We start from the raw sequence: 24027 nt of genomic DNA, 5'->3' as shown, positions 1-24027 counted from the left end.
CAAAGGAAGAGTTTGTTCTCAGTGGTGAAAAGGCAGATAAGCATGCAGAACTTAAAGATAAAGATTTCCCCTGTTGAATCATTTCTGACTCTAGGTGCTTATCTCTGTTTCTTGTCCAAAGACTCTTTCCATGGTCATGTTTGCCATGACTATATGCTGAGGTGTACAGAATCTAGTTGCCTTCCCTACTGAAGTGATACCTATTTATCTACTTGCATTTGCATGCTTTCAAACTGCTAGGTTGACTGGAGCTCTGGTATGTAGCATGAGTCAACCCTGATGCTTGGATCTCAAACTCAGGCTGTCAGTCCCCCACCGGAGAAACTCAGTGTCTTTAACTATGGAGCCATTGCACCTCAACACATTAAGATATGAATCGTTGTGAACAAGGTCCAGAAATAGGCACTTATCCAGAGTTGAGCCAAAGACTTCTCCTTCAACCCATCCAGTCTCTTACAGCTTCCAAGCACTGGGAAAAAAACAATGTTGTCATCATAAGAGCCTCAGTGATTCAGTGGTTAGAGTGCAGTACTGTAAGCTACTTCTGCAGATCACCAACAGCCAGCAGTTTGGCAAATCAAATCTCAGGAGTCTCAACATTGACTCAGCCTTCCATCATTCCAAGGTCAGTAAAATGAGAACCCAGACTGTTGTGGGCAATATGCTTACTCTCTGTAAACCACTTAGAGAGGGCTGTAAAGCACTGTGAAGCGGTATATAAGTCTAAATGCTATTGCTATTCCTGTATGGTCAGTTCAGTATAAATGATAAATGGTCAAAGCAATGGAAACTGCAGTTTAATGTTTCCAAATGTAAAATAATGCACTTGGGGGAAAGGAATCCTCAATCTGAGTATTGCATTGGCAGTTCTGTGTTAGCGAAAACTTCAGAAGAGAAGGATTTAGGGGTAGTGATTTCTGACAGTCTCAAAATGGGTGAGCAGTGTGGTCGGGCAGTAGGAAAAGCAAGTAGGATGCTTGGCTGCATAGCTAGAGGTATAACAAGCAGGAAGAGGGAGATTGTGATCCCCTTATATAGAGCGCTGGTGAGACCACATTTGGAATATTGTGTTCAGTTCTGGAGACCTCACCTACAAAAAGGTATTGACAAAACTGAACGGGTCCAAACACGGGCCCCAAGAATGGTGGAAGGTCTTAAGCATAAAACGTATCAGGAAAGACTTAATGAACTCAATCTGTATAGTCTGGAGGACAGAAGGAAAAGGGGGGACATGATCGAAACATTTAAATATGTTAAAGGGTTAAATAAGGTTCAGGAGGGAAGTGTTTTTAATAGGAAAGTGAACACAAGAACAAGGGGACACAATCTGAAGTTAGTTGGGGGTAAGATCAAAAGCAACATGAGGAAATATTATTTCACTGAAAGAGTAGTAGATCCTTGGAACAAACTTCCAGCAGACGTGGTTGGTAAATCCACAGTAACTGAATTTAAACATGCCTGTATAAACATATATCCATCCTAAGATAAAACACAGGAAATAGTATAAGGGCAGACTAGATGGACCATGAGGTCTTTTTCTGCCATCAGTCTTCTATGTTTCTATGTTTCTATGATATTGCTATTGCTGCATGGTCAGTTCAGGGTGGAGATATATAACTGGGTATCATCAACATACTGATGAGATTGCACCCCATGTTTACAGATGATCATCCCCAGTGATTTGATGTATGGTAGATAGGAGGCTGTTAAATAGGAGCAGGGACAGGGTAGACCCTGAAGTATTCCACAAACCAGTGACCTCAGACTTAATTAACCCCTATCCATGGAATCATAGGGTTTTGGAAAGGACCTTGGAGGTCTTTTAGTCCTTGAAGGCAGGAAACCTCATACCATCCAGGACAAATGATTGTCCAGTCTATTCTTGAAAACCTCCAGCGATGGAGTAGCCACAACATAAGGAGGCAAGCTGTTCCATTGATTAATGGTTCTTCTCTCTGTCAGTCGGGCACTGTCTGGCCCCATACAAAAAGAGGAGAATCACCACAATTTTGTGCCTCTCACTCCCAACCCTCTGAGTCACCCAGAAAGCTACCATGATTAATGGCATTGAAAGGAACTGAGAGACAGAGAAATAGATGCTTAGAAGGGATGGAGGGATAGATAGACAGACAGACAGACAGACAGACAGACAGACAGACAGACAGACAGACAGACGCATTTTGTTTCACCTTGTTCCAGAAAATTGGCCTGTTAGGGGAGACTCTTCCTGAAACTGGGTGCTTTGATGCTGCCGTCACATCTCACAGACCCGCATCAGTGGGACCTTAAGGACCCCTTCAAAAATCCTACGCAAAGTTATTTGCAAAGGATCTCCTCTGAACCCTGATTTCATAACATTGGTTTGGCATGAGTAGAAGTTGGAGAAGGAGCCAAGTCAGGCACTGTCTGGCCCCATACAAAAAGAGGAGAATCACCACAATATTGAGCCTCTCGTTCCCAACCCTCTGAGTCACCCAGAAAGCTACCATGATTAATGACATTGAAAGCAACTGAGAGATCAAGAGGGGAAAGAATGGATACAATACCCACATCCTAGGCCTGCCAGAGGGCATCCACAAGCAGGATTAATGCTGTCACAGTACTGTAACTGGGCCAGAATCCACACTAAAAAAAAAGGCCCAGAAAAACCCAGTTCTTCCAGGATCTCCTAGAGCTGTGAGCTAATGGTCTTCTCCATCACTATAAAGTCGGACACTTCCAGTCGGAATAAACTCTTTATTAAGTTCAGAACCAGAGCGACAACATAACCAACAACATTGCTTATATATTGACAGCTTCGTGAGGTAAGAACCAATCACCATCTGAATAACTTCCCGCTCCCGGCTGACACGCCCCTGATTAACACAACCAATAGGACGAGGCGTTACACGTCACTCCGGCTTGTCTCCAGGCCACTTCCTGAAATGGGCAGGGACATAACAATCACCCTCCCTAAAAAGCTGCATAAGCTGCACAAGGCTTCCAGGTACAGTTCAAAGTGTTGTTTAATACGTATAAAACCCTTCATGGCACATAGCTGGTTTGTTTGTAGGCTGGACTGTCTCCCATTAGAGCATGTGCATCAACCAGATATGGCCTGGGGTACGTACAGTCAAGGGTATAATTTCAGTGTTGTAAATACAAGATTTAGTGCTCTTTGCTTTTGAAAAAGTGAACACGAGGAACTATAGGAGGAAATAAGAAACTAAGCAATGAAAAGTCCCTAAAATTTCAAAAAGAAAAAGATCTAAGTGGCTTTCAGAAGAAATTATTCCGATGGCCAGATATAAATAGAGAATGGAAGCCCCTGGGCAATAAAAATAGCATGTGGCAATTGAACACAGGCTGTTAACATTAAGTGAGAGAGGACAAGAAAGGGTATCTCAGATCAGAATGTCAAATAACTAATATATAACAAGAGAAGGAAAAAGAATATTGTTTTTTAAAAAGAAGATCAAATAAATCACAGGATTTTTTTTCAACCAACCTAGAAATGCTGAACTATGATCATGAAAGAAATATGATAAAAGCAAATGAGGTTAAAAGAAGATTAAAAAAAACCCACACTGAAATCCTTTACAAACAAGACTCTAAATGACAGAAGCATTTGTGGAAAGAGAATATATTCAGAACTAATTCCAGTAGAAAGTGAGGTCAATAGACCAGCTGTCAGACAGGAAAGCATCAGGTGTAGATGAAATACCCAGTGAACTATTTAAAACTCCAGAGAAAGAGACTCGGAGCTCTTTGAAAATAAATAAGGAAACAAACCTGGATGACCTAGAAATTGAAAAGATTGGTGTATCTGCTTTTATTGAAAAATGCAAGAGATTGCCCAAAACAACTGTACTAATCCATCAAATCAGTAAAGTTGGAGTTAATAGTTAAAAACTTAGAAAGAAGAAGAATAGCCATCCATGGAATGGAAAATGCCAAATGAACGTTTTAGAAAAGGTAGAGGGACACAAAATCCATCACCTGCTGTAAAGTGGATAAGGGAAAGACATAGCTCCTGGCATTTGCAAGAAGTGAAGAGGAGACAAATAACAAAATGACAGTCCATTCCTTTTGTACCTTCATTGTGCTGTCAAACACACAAAATGGGTGAAACTTGCATGGCAAGGGTGCAGTGCTACTTTCAACACTATTATGGAATGTACAGACAACCCCCACGATTTACCTTTGCTTCATTTATTACAACAGGAGTTTTGACTGCATTGGTTAGACGCAGGGGTCCCCAAACCTTTTACACAGGGAGCCAGTTCACTGTCCCTCGGACTGTTGGAGGGCCGGACTATAAAAAAAACTAAGAACAAATTCCTATGCACACTGCACATACCTTGTTTTAAAGTAAAAAACAAAATGGGAACGTACTATTTAGAGGGGGGAGAAGGTCTGCAATTTATATATGTTTATGGTTTTTTTAAAAATTTCTTTTGTTGACAGCTGATTGGCTATGCAAGGTTTTCTTGGCTTATGAAAAATGTATACAGAAATAAGGAAGCACTTTGGCATAATGGCTAATAAGTTAGAAATATAATTGGTGTTGCACTTTTTGAAGGAACGTTAAGGAGGAAATTTAATTAAAAGAAAATGTAACTGGATGACAAAATTAGAAAAAAAAACTTTTGCAACTTTTTTGATGATTGATATTAGTTACTAACAAAATACTGCATTTTATTTATGGAAAATTAGATGGTACACTGTGTTGTTTGAATGTATGTTGAGAGAAAATTTTTAAAAAATTACCCTCCGCCAAAACAGTCCTTCCTTCCTCTGTCCCTCCATTCATTTCATTCTTCCTTCCTTCCTTTCTTCCTTGCTCCCTCCATTTCTCCTTCCTTCCTTCCTTCCCTCCTTCATTCCTCTATACTTCTCCTTCCCTCCCTCTCTTTCCCTTTTCTTTCTTTCTCGCTCTCTTTTCCCTGTGTTCTTGTCACTCACTGGCGGGCCGGATAAATGGCCTCAGTGGGCCGCATGTGGCCCGCGGGCCGTAGTTTGGGGACCACTGGGTTAGAGTATGAATGTATCGAGGCTGCTAAATGTATTTGAATACACAGCTATAGTAGCCTTATAAGGAATCTTGACAATCAATGGGAAATTGCTATAATTGAATGTGGTTCAACATAGAAAAGGAGGTAGACAAGAATGCATACTGTATTGTTTCTTTTTCTGTTGAATGCAAATTGCCAAATGTGGCATTTTTAAGATGTGTGGTCTTCAACTTTTAAAATTCCCCAGTCAGCATGATGGTTGAGGAATTTGGGAACTGAAGTCCATACATTTTGTATCTTTGGGAAAAAAACCCCCTGGTTGAATGTATTCCGCACAAATATTACAAGTTTGGCAAGGAAATGACACCTTTGATCTGGAGGTCAAAGTACTAGCAGTTAGAGAGAGGCAGGGAAAACTATTTCATTAGCTAAATGTAGTGATATGTGTGTTTTGGCTGCAATGTGAAAAGTTTCTTTGAATCAGGCATGGGTGCTAATGATACCTTCTTAAAGAATCTGGGTCTTTTCCTGAATTCAGGAGACAATATTCCAGAAAGTATTCATATTTTCTTAGAGAGATGCCTGTGGGAATGTGACAAGATACCTAAGAATGGAGATGGGCATTGTTGGCACCTCTTTAAATCATACACCTACTTTCTGGGATTGCATGGTTATGGTCCGCCAACATAAAGAATGCCTGAGAAGCATGAAAAAAATGCTTTAATATAAGTTGAAGTTGTGGTTAATTGAGGATGTCAAATAGATCACCCACATAAAAATGTTACATAGCAGAACCGCTAGTTGACTAAGATAACTTACTTAGAACATAAGAACATAAGAAGAGCCATGCTGAATCAGACCAAAGCCCATTGAGTCCAGCATTCTGTGTCACACAGCGGCCCACCAATTGTACATGGGGATCTTGAGCAGAAAGAGAAGGCAAAACCTTCCCTTTCCCTTGATCCCCAACAAATGGTACCCAAGGGAATCCTGCCTGCCTCAGCCAGCATAGAGGCGGCACATGGACATCTGTTTCAATAACCACCGATACATGTGGCATCCATGAATCTGTCTAATCCTGCCTTGAAGCTATCCAGGCTGACAGCTGTCACGACCTCTTCCGGAAGTGATTCCATAAACCAACAACCCTCTGGGTGAAGAAATGTTTCCCTTTATTTGTCCTCACTTTCTTACTTATGAGCTTTAGGGAGTGCCCCCTCGTCCTAGTATTGTATGATAGAGAAAAGAATTTTTTTCTATCCACCTTTTCTATCCCATGCATGATTTTATACACATCGATCAAGTCATCCCTTCAACGCCGTCTTCCAAGGCTGAAGAGACCAAGGCGTTGCAACCTGGTTTCATTTCCTTGATCATAGATCTTACTTAGATCTTCCAATTGTTAAAATCCTGTTTAGAGGTGGACTCCTATTGGTTCTAACCTGTTCTTTAGAACCATTAGTAAACCGGTGGTGACTGTGACAGTCTGTGGGTGCCACCATCTTGTTTTTTGGCTTCTGCACATGCACAGGAGCTATATTTTCCTTCTGCGCATGCACAGAAGCTGAATTTTTGACATTGCACATGCACAAATGCATGCATGAGGCACACAAACATACGGCACAGCCACATGGCACACAATGCTGCTGAAACATGATGTATCACAACTTCCCCCCCTTTTTCCTAAACTGGGGGTGGGCTTGGCCAGTGCATTACGCATCTAGTTGCGGGCTGCAAGATTGACACTCCTAATCTAGAGCAAGAAGCTATGCCGTGCATGGAACAGGGTCAGCGATGGGTTCTAACTTACCTTGCCACCAGTTTAAAATTTAAGCACCCCTTCTCTAGATTCTTGATTATAGAGCCAGAAATCCTTGTTCTTGCAATTTTTATGCAACATATACATTCAATGCATGTTCATAGTGCCTAATTCCTTTTCTTTTTGTTACTCTGCTTAAGCTTAAAGAGTATAAAATAGTAAAGAATGAAGATGCAAAAGGCAAAGTGAAAAATAAAATATAAATAAAACATTGTGAAAGGAATTTTTGGTGGTGCACTTTCCCCTTCACTTCTATTTTTTTCTCCCACCACTAACCACTCCTTAAATATTTATGCTATACTTTACAAAGCATTAGAGGTTTTTCCTTATATCTATTTAAGTCATTTCATCCATCTGTTGTTTTTAGTCTCTTGACTCTTTTCTTAGAAACCATATTCCAAATGCCTCAATCTGTCTTGCTGCAAAGAGCCATTGCTGCTTACATTTGGTTAAACTTCTCTTATAACTATAGATGGTCAGTTTTGCTATTGCTACCTTTTCAGCAATTTTAATCCTCTAATCTTCTATCAACACCAGAATTTCTTTTTCAGTATTATGTCAGGTTTGGTCCTGCTGCTGTCAACATATATCTTCAAAAGTTTGATACTTTTTACTTGAGCTCTCTGGAATTATTCCCAAAGTATTTGTGGTTTCAATTCAAATTCAGCTTCAGCTCACAAGCTATTTTGAAACATGGCTGTTAAAACTGCTGGCAGACTGTTGTGGTTACGGGAGGATCTTGAGGGATGATTCTAAGATTCTCCCTAACCCAGGAGAGTCAGATAAACAAAAGGAAACCTGTGCCTTCTATTGTTGAGTAGGAAAAATGACAATCCAAAGAGTGCTGGCCATGTCTTCACCGGATTCAAAATAGGCTTCTAATAATCACCGTATTCATTTTTAGCTGCTCACAAATCCGTTGTTTGATTATCTTTTCCAGTTTTTCCCAGGTATTGATGTCAAACTAAATGACATCAATTGGTCACTCACCTGTTTATGCACTAGTATATTTTATTTATTTATTCATTAGATTTGTATGCCGCCCTTCTCCGAAGACTGAGAGCGGCTCACAACAAGAATACAAAATACAAATCCAATGATTAAAACAGGAAAACAGTTAAAAACCCTTGATTTAAAAACACTCATGCTAAGTATCAAAGACATGAAAACAAAGACAAGAAAGTTGAGCAGGAAATATATGTTTATGTGTCTTGATAAGCCAGCTTGGTTGCTTTATGACTTCTTATAGATTTTCAGAAATGAATTGCTACAACTTCAAAAATAAATACATAGGTAAAACTATACAATACCCTAGTAATTACAAAACAAGGGCTAATTTGGTGTAGTGGCTAAGGCTCAGAACTAGAAACTAGGAGACCATGAGTTATAGTACTGTATTCCCTTTAGAGAAAAAAAACACCAGTCAAATGATTTAGGGCCAATTAGTCTCTCAACCTAACTTATATCACGGGGTGGCAGAAATAGACAGGAACACTATGTATGCTGCATTTGAGTTGTACAAAGCGAAGGTGCCTTATAAATATAGTAAATAAATTACAGATAAATTGGTCACTCCCAAAGTTCATATAATTCTGCTCCCTCAATCATTTTATCCCTATTAGTTAGAATTGTCCAGTAGAACATAGAATAATAGAGTTTGAAGGGACATTGGAGATCTAGCCCAACACCCTGCTTGAACAGGAGACCCTATACCAGTGGTGAAATCTACTTACCTTCCCTACCAGTTCGGAAGTGCGCATCATACTTACTTTTTCACCTTCTACCCATGCCCAGAAGGCTTTGTGCATGCGCAGAGGGTTAAAAAAGGAAAATGGTGACACCTGGGTGGGTGGGCGGAGCCTCATGTGGTCGCTATCACTGGTTCTCTGAACCACTGGCGGCCACTGCTACCAGTATGCCCAAACCGGACTGATCTTGTAGCATTTCACTATACCATTTCAGGTAAAATATTTTCCAGTCTCTTTTTGAAAGCCTGCAGTGATTGGCACATCCACAACTTCTGAAGGCAAGCCATGCTACAGGTTAATTGTTCTCACTGTCAGGAAATTTCTCCTTAGTTCTAGGTTGCATCCTTCCTTGGTTAGTTTTCATCCATTGTTTCTCTTCTTGCCTTTTGGTCCTTTGGAAAATAGTTTGAAATCCCCCCCCCAATCTTTGTAGGAGTCCTTCAAATATTAGAACATTGTTATCATGTCACTCCTAGTCATTCCTGTAACTGTGCTTCATATATTACAACCTCCAGTCCTTTAATCATCTTTGTTGCTCTTCTCTGTGGACAATCCAGAATTTCAACATTTTTTTAATATTGTGGGGGTGGGGTTCCTCCCAGTTCGGACTGGTTTGCCTGAACAGGTAGTGACTTGCTGGTGATGTCACAATGACATCACCAACCTGGTTCTGTCAGTAACAGTCTGTGCACGCCACCATCTTTTTTTCATTTAAAAAAAAATTATTTAACATCTACATGAAACCGCTGGGTGAGATCATCCAAGGACATGGGGTGAGGTATCATCAATATGCCGATGATACCCAGCTTTACATCTCCACCCCATGCCCAGTCAACGAAGCGGTGGAAGTGATGTGCCGGTGCCTGGAGGCTGTTGGGGCCTGGATGGGTGTCAACAGACTCAAGCTCAACCCGGATAAGACGGAGTGGCTGTGGGTTTTGCCTCCCAAGGACAATCCCATCTGTCCGTCCATTACCCTGGGGGGAGGGAATTACTGACCCCCTCAGAGAGGGTCCGCAACTTGGGCGTCCTCCTCGATCCACAGCTCACATTAGAGAACCATCTTTCAGCTGTGGCGAGGGGGGCGTTTGCCCAGGTTCGCCTGGTGCACCAGTTGCGGCCCTACCTGGACCGGGACTCATTGCTCACAGTCACTCATGCCCTCATCACCTCGAGGTTCGACTACTGTAATGCTCTCTACATGGGGCTACCTTTGAAAAGTGTTCGGAAACTTCAGATCGTGCAGAATGCAGCTGCGAGAGCAGTCATGGGCTTACCCAGGTATGCCCATGTTTCACCATCACTCCGCAGTCTGCATTGGCTGCCGATCAGTTTCCTGTCACAATTCAAAGTGTTGGTTATGACCTTTAAAGCCCTTCATGGCACTGGACCAGAATATCTCCAAGACCGCCTTCTGCCGCACGAATCCCAGCGACCGATTAGGTCCCACAGAGTGGGCCTCCTCCGGGTCCCGTCAACTAAACAATGTCGGTTGGCGGGCCCCAGGGGGAGAGCCTTCTCTGTGGCGGCACCGGCTCTCTGGAACCAACTCCCCCCGGAGATCAGAACTGCCCCTACTCTTCCTGCCTTCCGTAAACTCCTCAAAACCCACCTTTGCCGTCAGGCATGGGGAAACTAAACATCTTCCCCTGGGCACGTTGAATTTATATATGGTATGCTTGTGTGTGTGTATGTTAGTATAGGGGTTTTTCTTAAATTTATAATATTTTAATTAATTGGATTATGTATTGGATTGTCTTTTCACTTGTTGTGAGCCGCCCCGAGTTTTCGGAGAGGGGCGGCATACAAATCCAAATAATAAATAAATAAAATAAATAAAATAATAAAGAAAATATTAAAAAACACAAAAACAGATTGGTATATTGTCAATTTGTGAGTACAATTGTAGGATGTCTGTTATAAGACAGTACAACATATATTCCCATTCCTCCCCCCTCCCCTGCTGCATCTTTGCAGCCTATCTTGTTTTGAGTTCACGGATAATCGTATCAGCGAAATTATACACATATACATACATAAATTATACATATACAGGTATACATATATATACCTATATAGAAATAACAATAATAAATCTTTCGCCTTTTGAAAAAAATATTTATGTATTTATTTTCTTCTGAGCATGCACAGAATCCAAATTTCTGGCACTGTACATGTTGTTACCAGCTTTAATTTTTTTTCGGGGGGATTTTTTGGCATTGCACATGTGTGCTCATGCAAAGGATACACCTGCCCATGAAGTGTGTCCATGCGGTGTGGGAGGAAGCGAATCAGCAGTGAGGTTAGTAGGAACCCACCTCTGGTATAGCTGACCCTTTAGTTCCTGCATCCATCTTTTGGATGATAAATTTGTCAATTAGGCACCTCAGACACCTGTTCACAATAGTCCAGTGATGGCAACCCTTTTTTTCCTTGGATGCCGAAAGAGCGTGGGTGCATGTTATTGCACATGCGTGAGTGCCCACACCCATAATTCAATGCCTGGGGAGGGCAAAGACAGCTTCCCCTGCCCCCCATCCCTGGATGTCCTCTGGAGGCTGGAAACAGCCTGTTTCCCAACTTCTGGTGGTCCTATTAGGCTCACGTTTCACCCTCCCCAGGCTCTGAAGGCTCCCCTGGAGCCAGGGGAGGGTAAAAACACCCTCACCCATTTCCCCAGAGGTTCCCTGGAAGCCAAAAATGCCCTCCCAGAGCCTCTGTGTGAGTCAAAAATCAGCTGGTGGCATACATATGCATGTTGGAGCTGAGCTAGGACAACAGCTCGCGTGCCAACAGATATGGCTACATGTGCCACCTGTGGCACCCGTGCCATAGGTTAACCATCACTGTCCTAGTCACTGCAGTTTGTTTGTCGGTTGATGTTAAGATAAAGTCCCCATTACTACATTATTAAGAAAACAGGCAGAGCACAGTTCCCTAGATGCCAGCATTCCCAATCTTACCTGGGACATTAAAGAAGGTATTTCTCTTCCTGCCTTTCTTCATCTTTGTGCTGTTGTGTGGAAGAGCCCTTAAAAGAGCTAAAGATTGTTACACCTGTTGGAAACAGGCAACATTTCCTCCTCTTGGTGCAGCAGGATTCCATTAACTGCCTTATACAAGCTATTCATTCAACTTAACAAGTTTCATCTGTTCATCTTTTGCTCAGCATGACAGGGAAGAAGATGAAAAAATATTGCAGAGCAAAAGCTGTTTTCTTAAACATACTTGGGCAGTGAAAAAGTTAGATTCTTCTTCACTTATCCCTGAAGAAGTGGGAAATCTTAGTCAATCATTCCCACACACCAAATGTAGAACTGCCTCAGCTTTTTTCTATAAGATTAGATAGTCTGAGGGCGCCCTCTATCTGCCACATCAATAATGCTGCTTAAATTACACTTTCTTCCTGCAGTGGAAGTCCCCAGTAGGTGCAGTTTAACCCACAAATAACCTCCGCATGCTAAAGGCAAAATTTTGAGTGAAGTTATAATAATTTTGCAAGTATTGGTAGGATTGAGAATTTTATTGAAGACCAGCAAGGCTTGTTTTACTCCTGTCTGCAGAGAACAGAAATATAACTATATTAAAGTTAGAGTTAACTTGGATCCCATTGGTAGACATATTAAAAATTATTGGGAGATTATATACTGCTCAAAAAAAAAAAAAAAAAAGGGAACACTCAAATAACACATCCTAGATCTGAATGAATGAAATATTCTCATTGAATACTTTGTTCTGTACAAAGTTGAATGTGCACAACAGCATGTGAAATTGATTGTCAATCAGTGTTGCTTCCTAAATGGACAGTTTGATTTCACAGAAGTTTGATTTACTTGGAGTTATATTGTATTGTTTAAGTGTTGCCTTTATTTTTTTGAGCAGTATATATTAGGGCATTCGCTGGCTGGGGAATTCTGGGAGTTGAAGTCCAAATATCTTCAAGTTGCCAAGGTTGGGAAACACTGAATTAAGGAATACCAGCAAATTCTGAAAGGCCAATTAAAAATATCATGACAGTCAACAAGAGGCATGGGCCCAGAAACAGATAAGGAACTTCAGGCTATTGGTCTAATACAGGGGTGTCAAACTGGTGGCCCCTGGGCCAGATGTGTCATGCCTAGGCCACACCCAGCTCCACGAAGGGGAAAAAGTCGTGATATGTCACATGATAGCAACATGACGCAACAAGTTTGACACCCGTGGTCTAATATATTCTAGATATTGTTCTGCCAGCGTGTTTCAACCGCCCGTAATTACAGGGTAATTAGTCCAGGAAGACACACACCACACGATAAAAGGAAAACCCAAAAGTTTTTATAAACAGAAAAACGGAAACAGCTCCCTTTTTAAATGTCAAAGGGATTTTCTGGTACACACAAGGCACAGGTTAAATGCAGTCCAATTGCTCACCCAATAACTGGGAAATTGAGTCCAATTCTAAAGTCCAGAGAGTCCACACACAATCTTGAACAGCACAAAAACCATGATCTTGACAAAACAATGAATCAGATAAACTGCCATGAGGCTAAAACACCAGGCTGCACTTTTATCTGTAGCACTAATTACAGCAGCCCCACCCAACCACAGGTGGCCTCATTTCCTCTTGTAATAATCCTTCAGTTGTTGTCTCCTTCTTGTTCAGAATCCAAGGATGATACAAATGACTGATTTCCTCCTGGGCTGTCTGCCAAACTCCCCTCTTCCCTGTCACTCACACTTCGTCGGCAGATTCCATCAGGAGCAAAACAGGCCTGCAGCATGTGGATGTTTCCCCCACATCCACCTGCACATTCCTTGGGGCAGGAGCTGGGCCAGAGCTAACCGCAACAGGTATACTATGAAGGCTCTCCAAGTTAGGAGTCCCAGCCCTCAGGCAGTGGACCACTACCAGGCTGCAGCCCGTTCAAAACCCAGGCCGCGGATGAATGGGCATGCAGTTCCACTTGCTCTTGCATTTGTTTTTTTTAAATTTAATTTTATTTGTTTTCTCATGTACGTATTGGTGGTATACAAAGATACTGTATAAGATTTATATACATGATACTAGTTAAAGAGAAAATTAGGAAAGGGGACGGAAGGCACTCTGGTGCACTCATGCAAACAGCAGGTGGATGTGTTTGCTGCTTGTGGAAATGGAAATAGTTACTCACACCTCACACAAAACCCTGCCACACTGCCAGTCCACAAAGCCAGAAAGTTGGAGAACGCTGCTCTAAGTGATGGGTAAATGGCTATGTTGAGCTCAGAGTTTTATGCAAAACTGGTCCTCCCTAAATCTTTTTCTCGTTATCTTACAAGGCAGGCTTAATTTCGCTCATTGCCTTTCCAGGCAAGATGAAAACTGACTCCTCTTGAAAAAAAGAAAGCAAGCTATTGTTTCAAGGTGACCCTAACAACTGAAATGATCATTTCCTAAGGATCTTTCCTCTTGTTGCTGTGTTCTTCTGGAGCTATTTTATCACAACAGGGAGGCATTTTGTGTGCAAAATAAACAGTGCTCAGAAATTATCTTTCCACTTGCCTCCTGTGCTTGATTCAAAGCTCAGTCCCAAATCCATTTTTCTCCCAGAGTTCAGATGAGCAATTATTTGAATACTATTCCTCCATACCTTGCATGATAATTCTTCAAATTATATCAGATGATTATGGTAAAAACCATAATCCTTATTAATAATAAGGCTACCAGACCTAGCCTATAAGCATCCAGATGGCCACTAGATAGCAGCAAAGAACTGTAGAAAAGATTTTGATGTCATTCAACGGTCATCCAGATTTTGCAATCTGTCTCAAGGTGATGTTTAATTAGGTGTTCAGAATTATATATTCCCTCAGGATGTGTAATTGGCTCTTTTGATCCCAGTAGCCCTGTGAAAGTATTGATCTTTGTATAACAAAATACAGTAATTATGCAGTTATAAATAAAAAAAAAAAATGGCATCCTGTTAGACGCCTGCCAATCCTTCATCTTGGATTTCCTGATCCTGGCAGAGAGATGTCAAGGTGACACCAAAACTTGAGACAAGACAGGCTAAAGCAGTGTTTCTCAACTTTAGCAACTTTAAGGTATGTGGACTTCAACTCCCAGAGTTTCCCAACTAGCATCCTGATTGGAGAATTCTGGGAATTGATGTGCATGTATCTTAAAAATTGCCAAAGTTGAGAAATACTGCTAGAGAATCATCTGACAGGAGGAATGTTGCTTTGAATTTGAAGCCTGGTTAAAATAAAATCCAACAATTGGAAGAAACATCCATCTGGGTTCTGTTCCAAGTAGGGAGAAAGACACTGGAAACATGGAGACTTCTTGGAAAGATGGCTTAATGGTGGGCACGACCACATGGGTTTTTTTGGATCCTGTTTTTTTAAATGTTTTCATAATACATTGTTGTTTTGTAAGTTTGTAAATGGAACTGCATCTGCGTGGAGGGAAATATGCAGTGGAGTACCCCAGGGCTCTGTTTTAGGCTCAGTACTCTTCAATATCTTCATCAATTACCTGGACGAAGGGATAGATGGGGAACTCATCAAATTTGCAGATGAAACCAAGAGTTGGCAGGAATAGCCAACTCTCCAGAAGATAGACTCAAGATACAGAAGGATCTTGAGAGACTTGAACATTGGGTGCTATCCAACAAAATGAAATTCAATGTTGAAAAAAGTAAGGTTCTACATTTAGGCAAGAAAAACAAAATGCACAGATACAGTATATGTGGTACCTTGTTCAACAGTAGTAACTACGAGAGGGATCTTGGAGTCCTAGTGGACAACCATTTAAATGTGAGCCTACAGTCAACTCCAGATGTTGCTGAATTTCAGTTTATTTTTATTTATTTAATTTTGTCCAATACACAATAATACACAATGAAGGTAGTAGAGGACACCTTCAAGGAAATAAAATTAGAGAAGGGATAGAAGAGAGAGCATAGGATAAAATAAATCAATGAGAGAATAGAAGAAAGATAAAGGGATAGGAGAGAAGATAGGAGAAAGATAAAGAGAGAAAGATAGGAGAAAGATAAAGGGATAGAAGAGAAGATAGGAGAGACAATAGGACAGGGGTCGGAAGGCACTCTAGTGCACTTATGCACGCCTTCTTCAACATTAGCCATGCTTCCTGGGGAATTCTGTGATGTGTAGTTCAGCAGTATTTGGAAAGACATCAGTTACTTACCCCTTAACTATTAGAAATAATTACCACCTAGAGCAAATGGAGGTGAGTTTGGATGGGTAGGTAGGTGAATTATAACAAGCCCTTTACTGCTCAGCTACTCACTGTGTTGTTTGCATGGTAGTGTATGTTTATCACACTTATGCAAACCCATTCTCCATTGGTTTCCTTCCAAACAGATGGCAATCTGGACAAATGTTGAACATTCATATCATTCGAAATTTTGTTCCTTTGTGACTCCATACTGCATCATTCCAGTAGAGCAAGGGTGTTAAACTCGCATTGTCATGGCGGCATCATAAGACATATCACTTTCCCCCCCTTTGCTAAACTGTGTGTGGGCATGGCCAGCATATGATGCATTTGCCCCAGGCGCCATGGATTTAACAGCTCTGCAGTAGAGCATAAACAGCTATGTTAGGTAAGAGAAAGGGTCCCACTACAGTTTGGATTAATGTATGGAACTGCAATATCTAGACTGCAGAAATCTTCAGGATCATTGGATGCAACAATAGAACATGCTGATATCTAGCAGTAACATCGAGTAGCCCTGTTAAAAGTAACATCTAATCCCATCTCTACAATTACAAGTTTCACCATTTTAGATGTTGCCAAAGTAATAGTGTCATGCAACCACAAAAAGTGGCTTCTTTGGATAAGGGCTATTTGCAGTGGAATAAAATTAAAAAATAAAAATATTTGGACGTGTAGCAGTAGGAATCCAATGTAAGTGTTCGATCTATTTGATATGCCATACCATCAATCATTTTAATTGATGGAACTTTTCTGAAGTTAACATGCTGAATCATTTAGTATTTTTAAAGATATTTTTTAAATCCCACTTTTATTATTTTTATAAATAACTCAAAATAGCAAACATACCTAATGTTTCCTCACAACATTCCTGCGAGGTGGGTTGGGCTGAGAAAAAGTGACTCATGCTGTCTTTGATGTCTAAGGCAGGACTAGAACTCACTTCCAGCCAAGTGCCTTTATCATTAAGACTAAATTCGCTCTTTTTTGTTATCAAACAAAGTTCTACATTCATCCAATTCTGGAATAAAAAAATAATAATATAATCTGTTTTTCCTAAGATGTGGAATTGCATTGCTACATTATGCAACTTTAAAGGGGGAGGGGAAACCACTTCCCCTTTTAATATTAGAGTGATATTAACCTAATATTCAGATAGTATAAAAGCAATGTGTGTGTAGTTAATAAAATCCAACAACTTCAAAAGGATTTCAGAGGTATACTATAGTTTTTTCCCATTAGAGAGTAAAAGATGAGACAGAAACATGAAATTTGTAGTAATTATTTGATGGTTAGAGGCTTTTTTTCTTTATTGAAAGTTGGCAGCGATACAAGAACTATGTAAATTTTCAGGGTCTCCATGAGGTTCCAAAGAAAACCTTTTTTTCCTATTTACTTTGGAAAACTCCAGAACTGATCAGGAGAAGTTGAGAATAAATTCTGAGGAATCCAAATTTCCTGATGGTTGTCCTTTTGCTTTCGTTTGGTTTTTTGGCAAGCTATTTTGGGCGTAAGTCCAATGTAAAAACCAATAAAACATACATAGCAAAGGATGTTTGTTGGGGATACAGGACAGGGAAGCAGTAGGCAAAGACATAGCAGCAGTCTGGATGCAATGGATTAAGTTCCACAAAGTCATGCCTGTTCCTTAGCTCGTTCTGTCCTCTGCAATGGAATGGAAGTTGTATACAGACTTGGTCGTAGAGCCCCAAAATTCCTGTGGATTCCTCAACAGAATTACCCATCCCAAACTTTCGATCCCAATGTGTACTCAGCCTGGTTCTATAACATTCACCTGAAGCTCTGATATTTTCTCCCCTTGGGGGAGAAAAAACATTCCACCATCAAATTCTACTTCTTTTTCAAGAAAATAAATATTTTGTGTACAAAATGTAAAACTAAAAGTTTCTGCTACTTAAGTTTGCATTCCAGCCAGGCTGGGTGCAGATAGGGGGGCAGGGAGGCAGAGGGTGAGTATATGTTGAAGCTTGCAGCATACTTTTAGTATTGAGGAGAGCGGGCATCTGCCATTAAGAGGGGGGGTATTGTTGTTTGTGTCCCTTAGGTGAGAAACTCCACGGCAGCTACTTCTGACCTGGAGGGCTTTGAGCAGCAATGGCTGAGCCATGTTCTAGTAGTCAGTGAGTGGGTATCGTAGGAAGATAAAGACAAGGATGATGCAGAAAGTGGCAAGTGCCGAGCTGGTAATGTTAAAAAGGCGGGCGGTCTTGGCATCTTCCACAGCACCATTCAAATCGTTGAGGAGTTTTTTATCTCGCACCTGGAAAGAACAAGAACAAAAAAACAAAGTTGAGGATACAATTTAAAAAATAATAATAATAATAATAGGAATCTAAGAAATAAGGTTGAGTTTAATACTCCAAAACAAGACCATGTTTTCATGGCATCGGACCAGAATATCTCCGGGACCGCCTTCTGCCGCACGAATCCCAGCGACCGATTAGGTCCCACAGAGTTGGCCTTTTCCGGGTCCCGTCGACTAAACAATGTTGTCTGGCGGGTCCCAGGGGAAGAGCCTTCTCTGTGGCGGCCCCGACTCTCTGGAACCAGCTCACCCCGGAGATTAGAACTGCCCCCACCCTCCTTGCCTTCCATAAACTCCTTAAAACTCACCTCTGCCGTCAGGCATGGGGGAATTGAGGCATTCCCCCCTCTCCCGGGCCTATACAATTTATGTATGGTGTGTATGTCTGGTTTAATAGTGGGGTCTTTTAATGTTTTTTAAATTTATTAGATTTGTTGTGAATTGTTCTATTGTATGTTGTGAGCCGCCCCGAGTCTACGGAGAGGGGCGGCATACAAATCAAATCAAATCGAATCGAATCAAATCGAATCAAATCAATCAATAATAAACAAACAGTCCAGGACCATTATTATTATTGTTATTATTATTATTTTGCAATTTCTGACTTGAACCCAGCAAACAAAAACACCTTGAAATTTGCTGCTAGCATCTCACATCCAGCAATATTTCCTCTGGCTGGAAACAATAGCTACTATTTTCAGTTTCAAACAGTGAAGGCAGGACTGCAGTATTTGTTTCCTGTATAGGAAAAAGCCATCTCAATAAGAAGGCGGAAGGTGATGAATTGGGAACAGTGGGATCAATGACAGAGGTGAATGGTACTAATTAGTTTTGCTTAGAAGAAGAAAAAATGGTAAGGGTACTGCAATTCTTAGCAATTCAAAATCTACTGTTTGGGATGTAGATCATGGAGTGAAAATGAGATGTGGGTGAATGCAGCGGTTGCTCCTGGTTCAGTCTGATCCAGTTTTCCGAACCTGTAGCAGCGGCGGTGGGAGGCTCTGCCCAGACATCTGGGATGCTTCTGCACATGCGCAGAAGCATCGCATGCATGTGCATAATTCAGTAGCAAAGTCATTTAGAACCCACTACTAGGTGAATATGCCATTAACCCGCTCCGAGTCCTCAGAGAAGGGCGGCATACAAATCTAATAAATTATTATTATTATTATAACTATTATTAAGACCTTGACATGGACTGCGGTGTCATGTGGGAGAAGAAACCCACTGTATACTCACTGAAAATATGTTTTATTTTCATGAGATCTGCCACTTCATGGACTTGAAACCTAGAAATGCCTCCTCTTCAAGTTATTTCAATCCTGAATTCTGTATTTATTTGTGTGTGTGCACATTCTGTTCCTACTAGTTAGGCAACTGCACTCCTTTTCAAAGAGAAGGTAAAACATGTCACAAGTTTTCCTTGCAATAAGAAGCTATTGATGGGACTAACAAACTATTATGGGAATTGAGCTAACAGGACTGTCTGCAGAACATCTACAGTTTAACAGGGACAGAGAAAGATAAAATTGTTTCTTAGAATGGATTTATATAGTATTCTGCACATCGAGATTATTCTTAAGACATGTTAAAGCAGCATATTTTGGAGTCATTCTTGTGAAACAGATATATTTTAGAATAACAGCTTGAAAATGAATAGAGTGAGAATCCGAAGTTGTACCACTGAGAATTGTTCCAGGTGCCCATACTCAAAAGGCATGTGGATTTAAATTAAGGTGGTGTGATTTCAAGTATGCCTAAGAATTTTGTGCATTGTACAATTCTGCTATACTGCTTCGTCAAAGTTTTTGTCAGCTACATTCCTCTTCATCAGCCATAAAAGCATTTGTCACAATTGGCAGATATATATAAGGAGGGAACAGTAATAAATAAGGTCAAGTGGCAATAAAATAGCAAAGGTACAGTTTGGGACAACACATTTAAATCAATGCAGAAGAAACAGAGTGATCATTTATAACAGCAGGAATAAACCATTCATTCTAGCTTTATTACGTTCTAGCTTTATTACAAAATTTGTGAAGTAGATGAAAGTAATTATTGTTGTACTTCATGGTCAGACTTATATAACTGGACCTTTAAAAAAATAATTCTGTAGCGTCCCATTGGAATTTCAAGTAATTAGTGATTTGGAGACCAGTTTTTGTCATAATGTCCTTGTTTATCTTGAACTCTCATAAGTTCTGTGGCTGCAACAAATTAATATGACAATCTGTCCCCCCCCCCCTCTCAATGTGAATTTAATGAACAACCAACCTGGCTCTTAGCATGATTGGCCAGTTTCCATAAATCAATTCACAAGGTCAAGAGGGGAAGTAGTATACTGTATTCTGGAAAGGCCGGAAAGAAGCTAATTGATTCCAAGGGGTCTCTCTTACTCCAAATACCCCAAAGACCCTTGCCCCACAATATAAACGACTGAGCCATTCTCTTTCCTATTCAGTGGGTGCAAAATACCAGCAGAATTATTTCTGAGAATGGCAGAGTTTGCATTGCAACCATCATCCACGCCACACAATTTTAGACAATAAAATTAGCTATCTGCTCTGGTCCATTAAAGATACAGTAATAGATTCCGACTTCCAAAAAAAAAAAAAGCAAAATGTTGCAGCTAAGTATATTTGCTTTCTAGTGCCTATCAGCAAATAAATAATCAATACAAAATGTGATCTGGGAAATTAGCCTCAGTGGAGTCGGCTTGAAGCTTGCAGCATAAATGTGTGTTTGCACCTCCCTCACTTTGCTGAGGCAAAAATCTCTGAGAGATTGCAACAGTATTTTATCTATTCCCAAGGAATGCAGAATGGAGAACATTAAAGCAAGTCCTGAAGAAAGCTTATCAATATTCATGTAATTGAAAATGGATAAGTTGCAGAGAAGCTCTTTGGATCTCCCCGAGAGGGTGATACATTCCTGAAGGTTGAATTAAATCATTTTGTCACTCTGTATCTTGAATCTGCTGCTCGATGATATTATTTCTTTGGCTTTATCTAACAATAACAAATATTCTGGAGAGGGACATATGATCGCAATTGATTCATTAGTCTCCACCAGTGCGATTGTCAGATATTAGAAAGGAAAGCAGCCTGGCTGGAGCCAGATGAATCTTTAGCAATGTTAATAAAACAACTTGCCAGATTTTAGCTCTGATTCCAAACAATTCGATCTCTAATCTCAAGCCCTGATTTAGAACACATTTAGGAGTCAAAAAGCAGGGGTTCTGGTGGCATAAAAGGGATTTGGAGGCAGGACCAAAATTAGAATGTACTATATTTTTTGGAGTGTAAGATGCACCAGAGTATGTTGTGAGCTGCCCCGAGTCCTCAGAGAGGGGCAGCATACAAATCCAATAAATAAATAAACAAACAAACAAATAATAATAATAAATAAGTTTGTAATTCTGAGTGGTGTTTGTGTTGAAGATAGAAGAGAGAAGGCAAGTCTTTGGCCTGGGAAATAAAGAATTTAGGCTTTGAACTTTCAACTATCTGAAATCTCAGTCCCTTGTACTGTTATTGGAAATGGGCAATGTAATCTTAACAGTTAGGTGCTGTTTTCTTCCCTCAGTTTTATTGCATATCTTTACACTTCAGAAAAATAAATAAGCAAGTAAGTAAGTAAGTAAAGAAATAAATAAATTTTGGGGGAGGAAAATAGGGAGGGGAAATCTACCTACCAGGTATTCATCTGGTTAGCGTCCTTAGTCTGTTCAGCTTCAGCATATCATTTTATCTCCTGGTTAGGGCTGAAAAAGCCTTAACTTAACTTTAAGAACATCCCATGAATTTCTTTTCAACAAAAACAAGAAAGTAGTTTCCTTTTACCTTAGATTAGTGCAGTGCTTCTCAAATAGCGGGCCTTGCTCTCTGGGTGGGGGAGGGTGAACAATGCCAGGCCGTGTTCTCTTGGGGGGCGCGTGACTCCAGGGAATGTGCTTTTTTTGCCACAGGGGGTAGGATGCGTGTCCTATCTGACACTAGTACCATTCCTTAGCATTGTGTCCAGGGCAGTCCATTCTAAAAGAAAATGTCTCACAAGTTCAATCCAACTTCTCAAACTCACAAGACACTTTCTTTTAGAACAGGCTGCCCTGGACACTACGCTGAGGAATGTGACAGAGGTACCAGTACAAGTGTCAGGTAGGATGCCCGTCTTGTTGTGCGGCGCAATTTGGGGGTGGGAGGTCAGAAAGGTTGGGTTGTGAGATGCACATCAATCTAGAGTTGGGCAAATGTTTACTTCTTCCTGGGGGGGGGGGGCGTAACAGAAAATAATTGAGAAGCACTGGATTAGTGTAATTTATTTATTTATTTATTTATTAGATTTGTATGCCGAAGACTCAATATATAAAACAGGCCGTTGTGTCACCTTAACCATTTTTAAAAAATTGTAGTTAAAATCTTGGCTTAACATTAATGTGTGAATTAAAGGGCGGCATACAAATCTAATACAGTGTTTCCCAACCTTGGCAACTTGAAGATATATGGACTTCAACTCCCAGAATTCCCCAGCCAGCATTTGCTGGCTGGTGAATTCTGGGAGTTGAAGTCCAAATATCTTCAAGTTGCCACGGTTGGGAAACACTGATCTAATAAATAGTACTAATAATAATAAAACCTGCTTATGGGCACTCTTAGCATGGCTGTAACTGAACACCAATAGCGAAGAGTATTCAATTTTTTTCGGCCAATGGGCACATCTGGAAATTGGGGACTATATTGTCAGTACTGTGGCTGCAGGGAGTGAGGGTGGGAGCTTGTCCATTCATGCTAGTAGAGTCATCCCCCCCCCTCTTTCTTGTTCTCTCTCTGGTCTGCAGAAACATGGATGGCCAGGGTCATTGTTCTGGGATCCCATAATTATGACTGTAAATCATTACTCTAAAACATTATTTCAGATTGAAGCATATGCACTGAAAGATTATAGATATAGTAGTTGAATTTTATGGCTAGAGGCCTTTTGTTATGGACAAGGAACTGACTTTGATTGTTGTTTTGCTTAGTGTCTTCCACTGGGTGCACTGAACAAGGCTAAACACAAGGTGTCAGTGGTGGAGCATGTATAGAAAACCCTTGTTCTGTAATGCAGCAGAACAGCATAGATCAAATGATTATTTTTTATGAACTCCAAAAATAATTCCACAAGTGCATACACCTTACTTCTTTATCATTATCCCTGCATTCACACGTTTCCCTGAAAGAACAGCCTCCAATATACAGTATTTTATGAACTGAGAAACTGTGTTTCCCCTCTAAGGCTTTATTGTTATTTATCCCTGCCACCCAGGAAGGAAATTTCCCTGGAATCAAATTAGGATTTGATTTCCTTTGCTGGCAGCACCAGCATTAGAGGTTCTTCTTCCTTTAAGAGTTCATGTCAGCCTTTTGAAGGATGCCAGATCGGGAAGACTAAAATATTTATTTTAGAAAATATTTTACTGAAAGAGTAGTAGATCCTTGGAACAAACTTCCAGCAGATGTGGTTGGTAAATCCACAGTAACTGAATTTAAACATGCCTGGAATAAACATATATCCATCCTAAGATAAATACAGGAAATAGTATAAGGGTAGACTCGATGGACCTTTTCTGCCGTCAATCTTCTATGTTTCTAAGACTAGAATCCATAGAAAGGCTAGAAACAGAAATCTGGCAAGTTGGGATAAGAAGTAATGGGTAGAAGATCATTTAAGAGCAATCCAGTCTAGAACTAAGGAGAAATTTCCTGACAGTGAGAACAACAATTAACCAGTGGAATGACTTGCTTCCAGAAGTTGTGGGTGCTCCATCATTGGAAATTTTCAAGAAGACAACAGGCAACCATTGGTCTGGAATGATACAGGTAGTCTTCGAGTTACAAATATGAACTCCCTCTTTCGCCCATACGCTCGCTAATCAAATATGCAGGATGTTAAGCAGTGGT

General features: G+C 40.6%; 1 protein-coding gene across 1 annotated transcript in view; it reads right to left on the bottom strand.

The window, feature by feature from the left end:
* Nucleotides 1-17033: 17033 nt before the first annotated feature.
* Nucleotides 17034-24027, bottom strand: part of IFITM10 (interferon induced transmembrane protein 10) — a 28333-nt gene continuing 21339 nt past the window's right edge. The window contains exon 3 of the mRNA XM_070735693.1: nucleotides 17034-18043. Coding sequence (XP_070591794.1) covers nucleotides 17894-18043 — 150 coding nt within the window. The 3' untranslated portion in view covers nucleotides 17034-17893. The remainder of the gene's footprint in view (nucleotides 18044-24027) is intronic.

This window comes from Erythrolamprus reginae, chromosome 1 (assembly GCF_031021105.1).
Source record: "Erythrolamprus reginae isolate rEryReg1 chromosome 1, rEryReg1.hap1, whole genome shotgun sequence".
NCBI lineage: Eukaryota > Metazoa > Chordata > Lepidosauria > Squamata > Dipsadidae > Erythrolamprus > Erythrolamprus reginae.
Note: the sequence above shows the minus strand (reverse complement) of the source record. Positions and strands in the feature narration are given on the sequence as shown.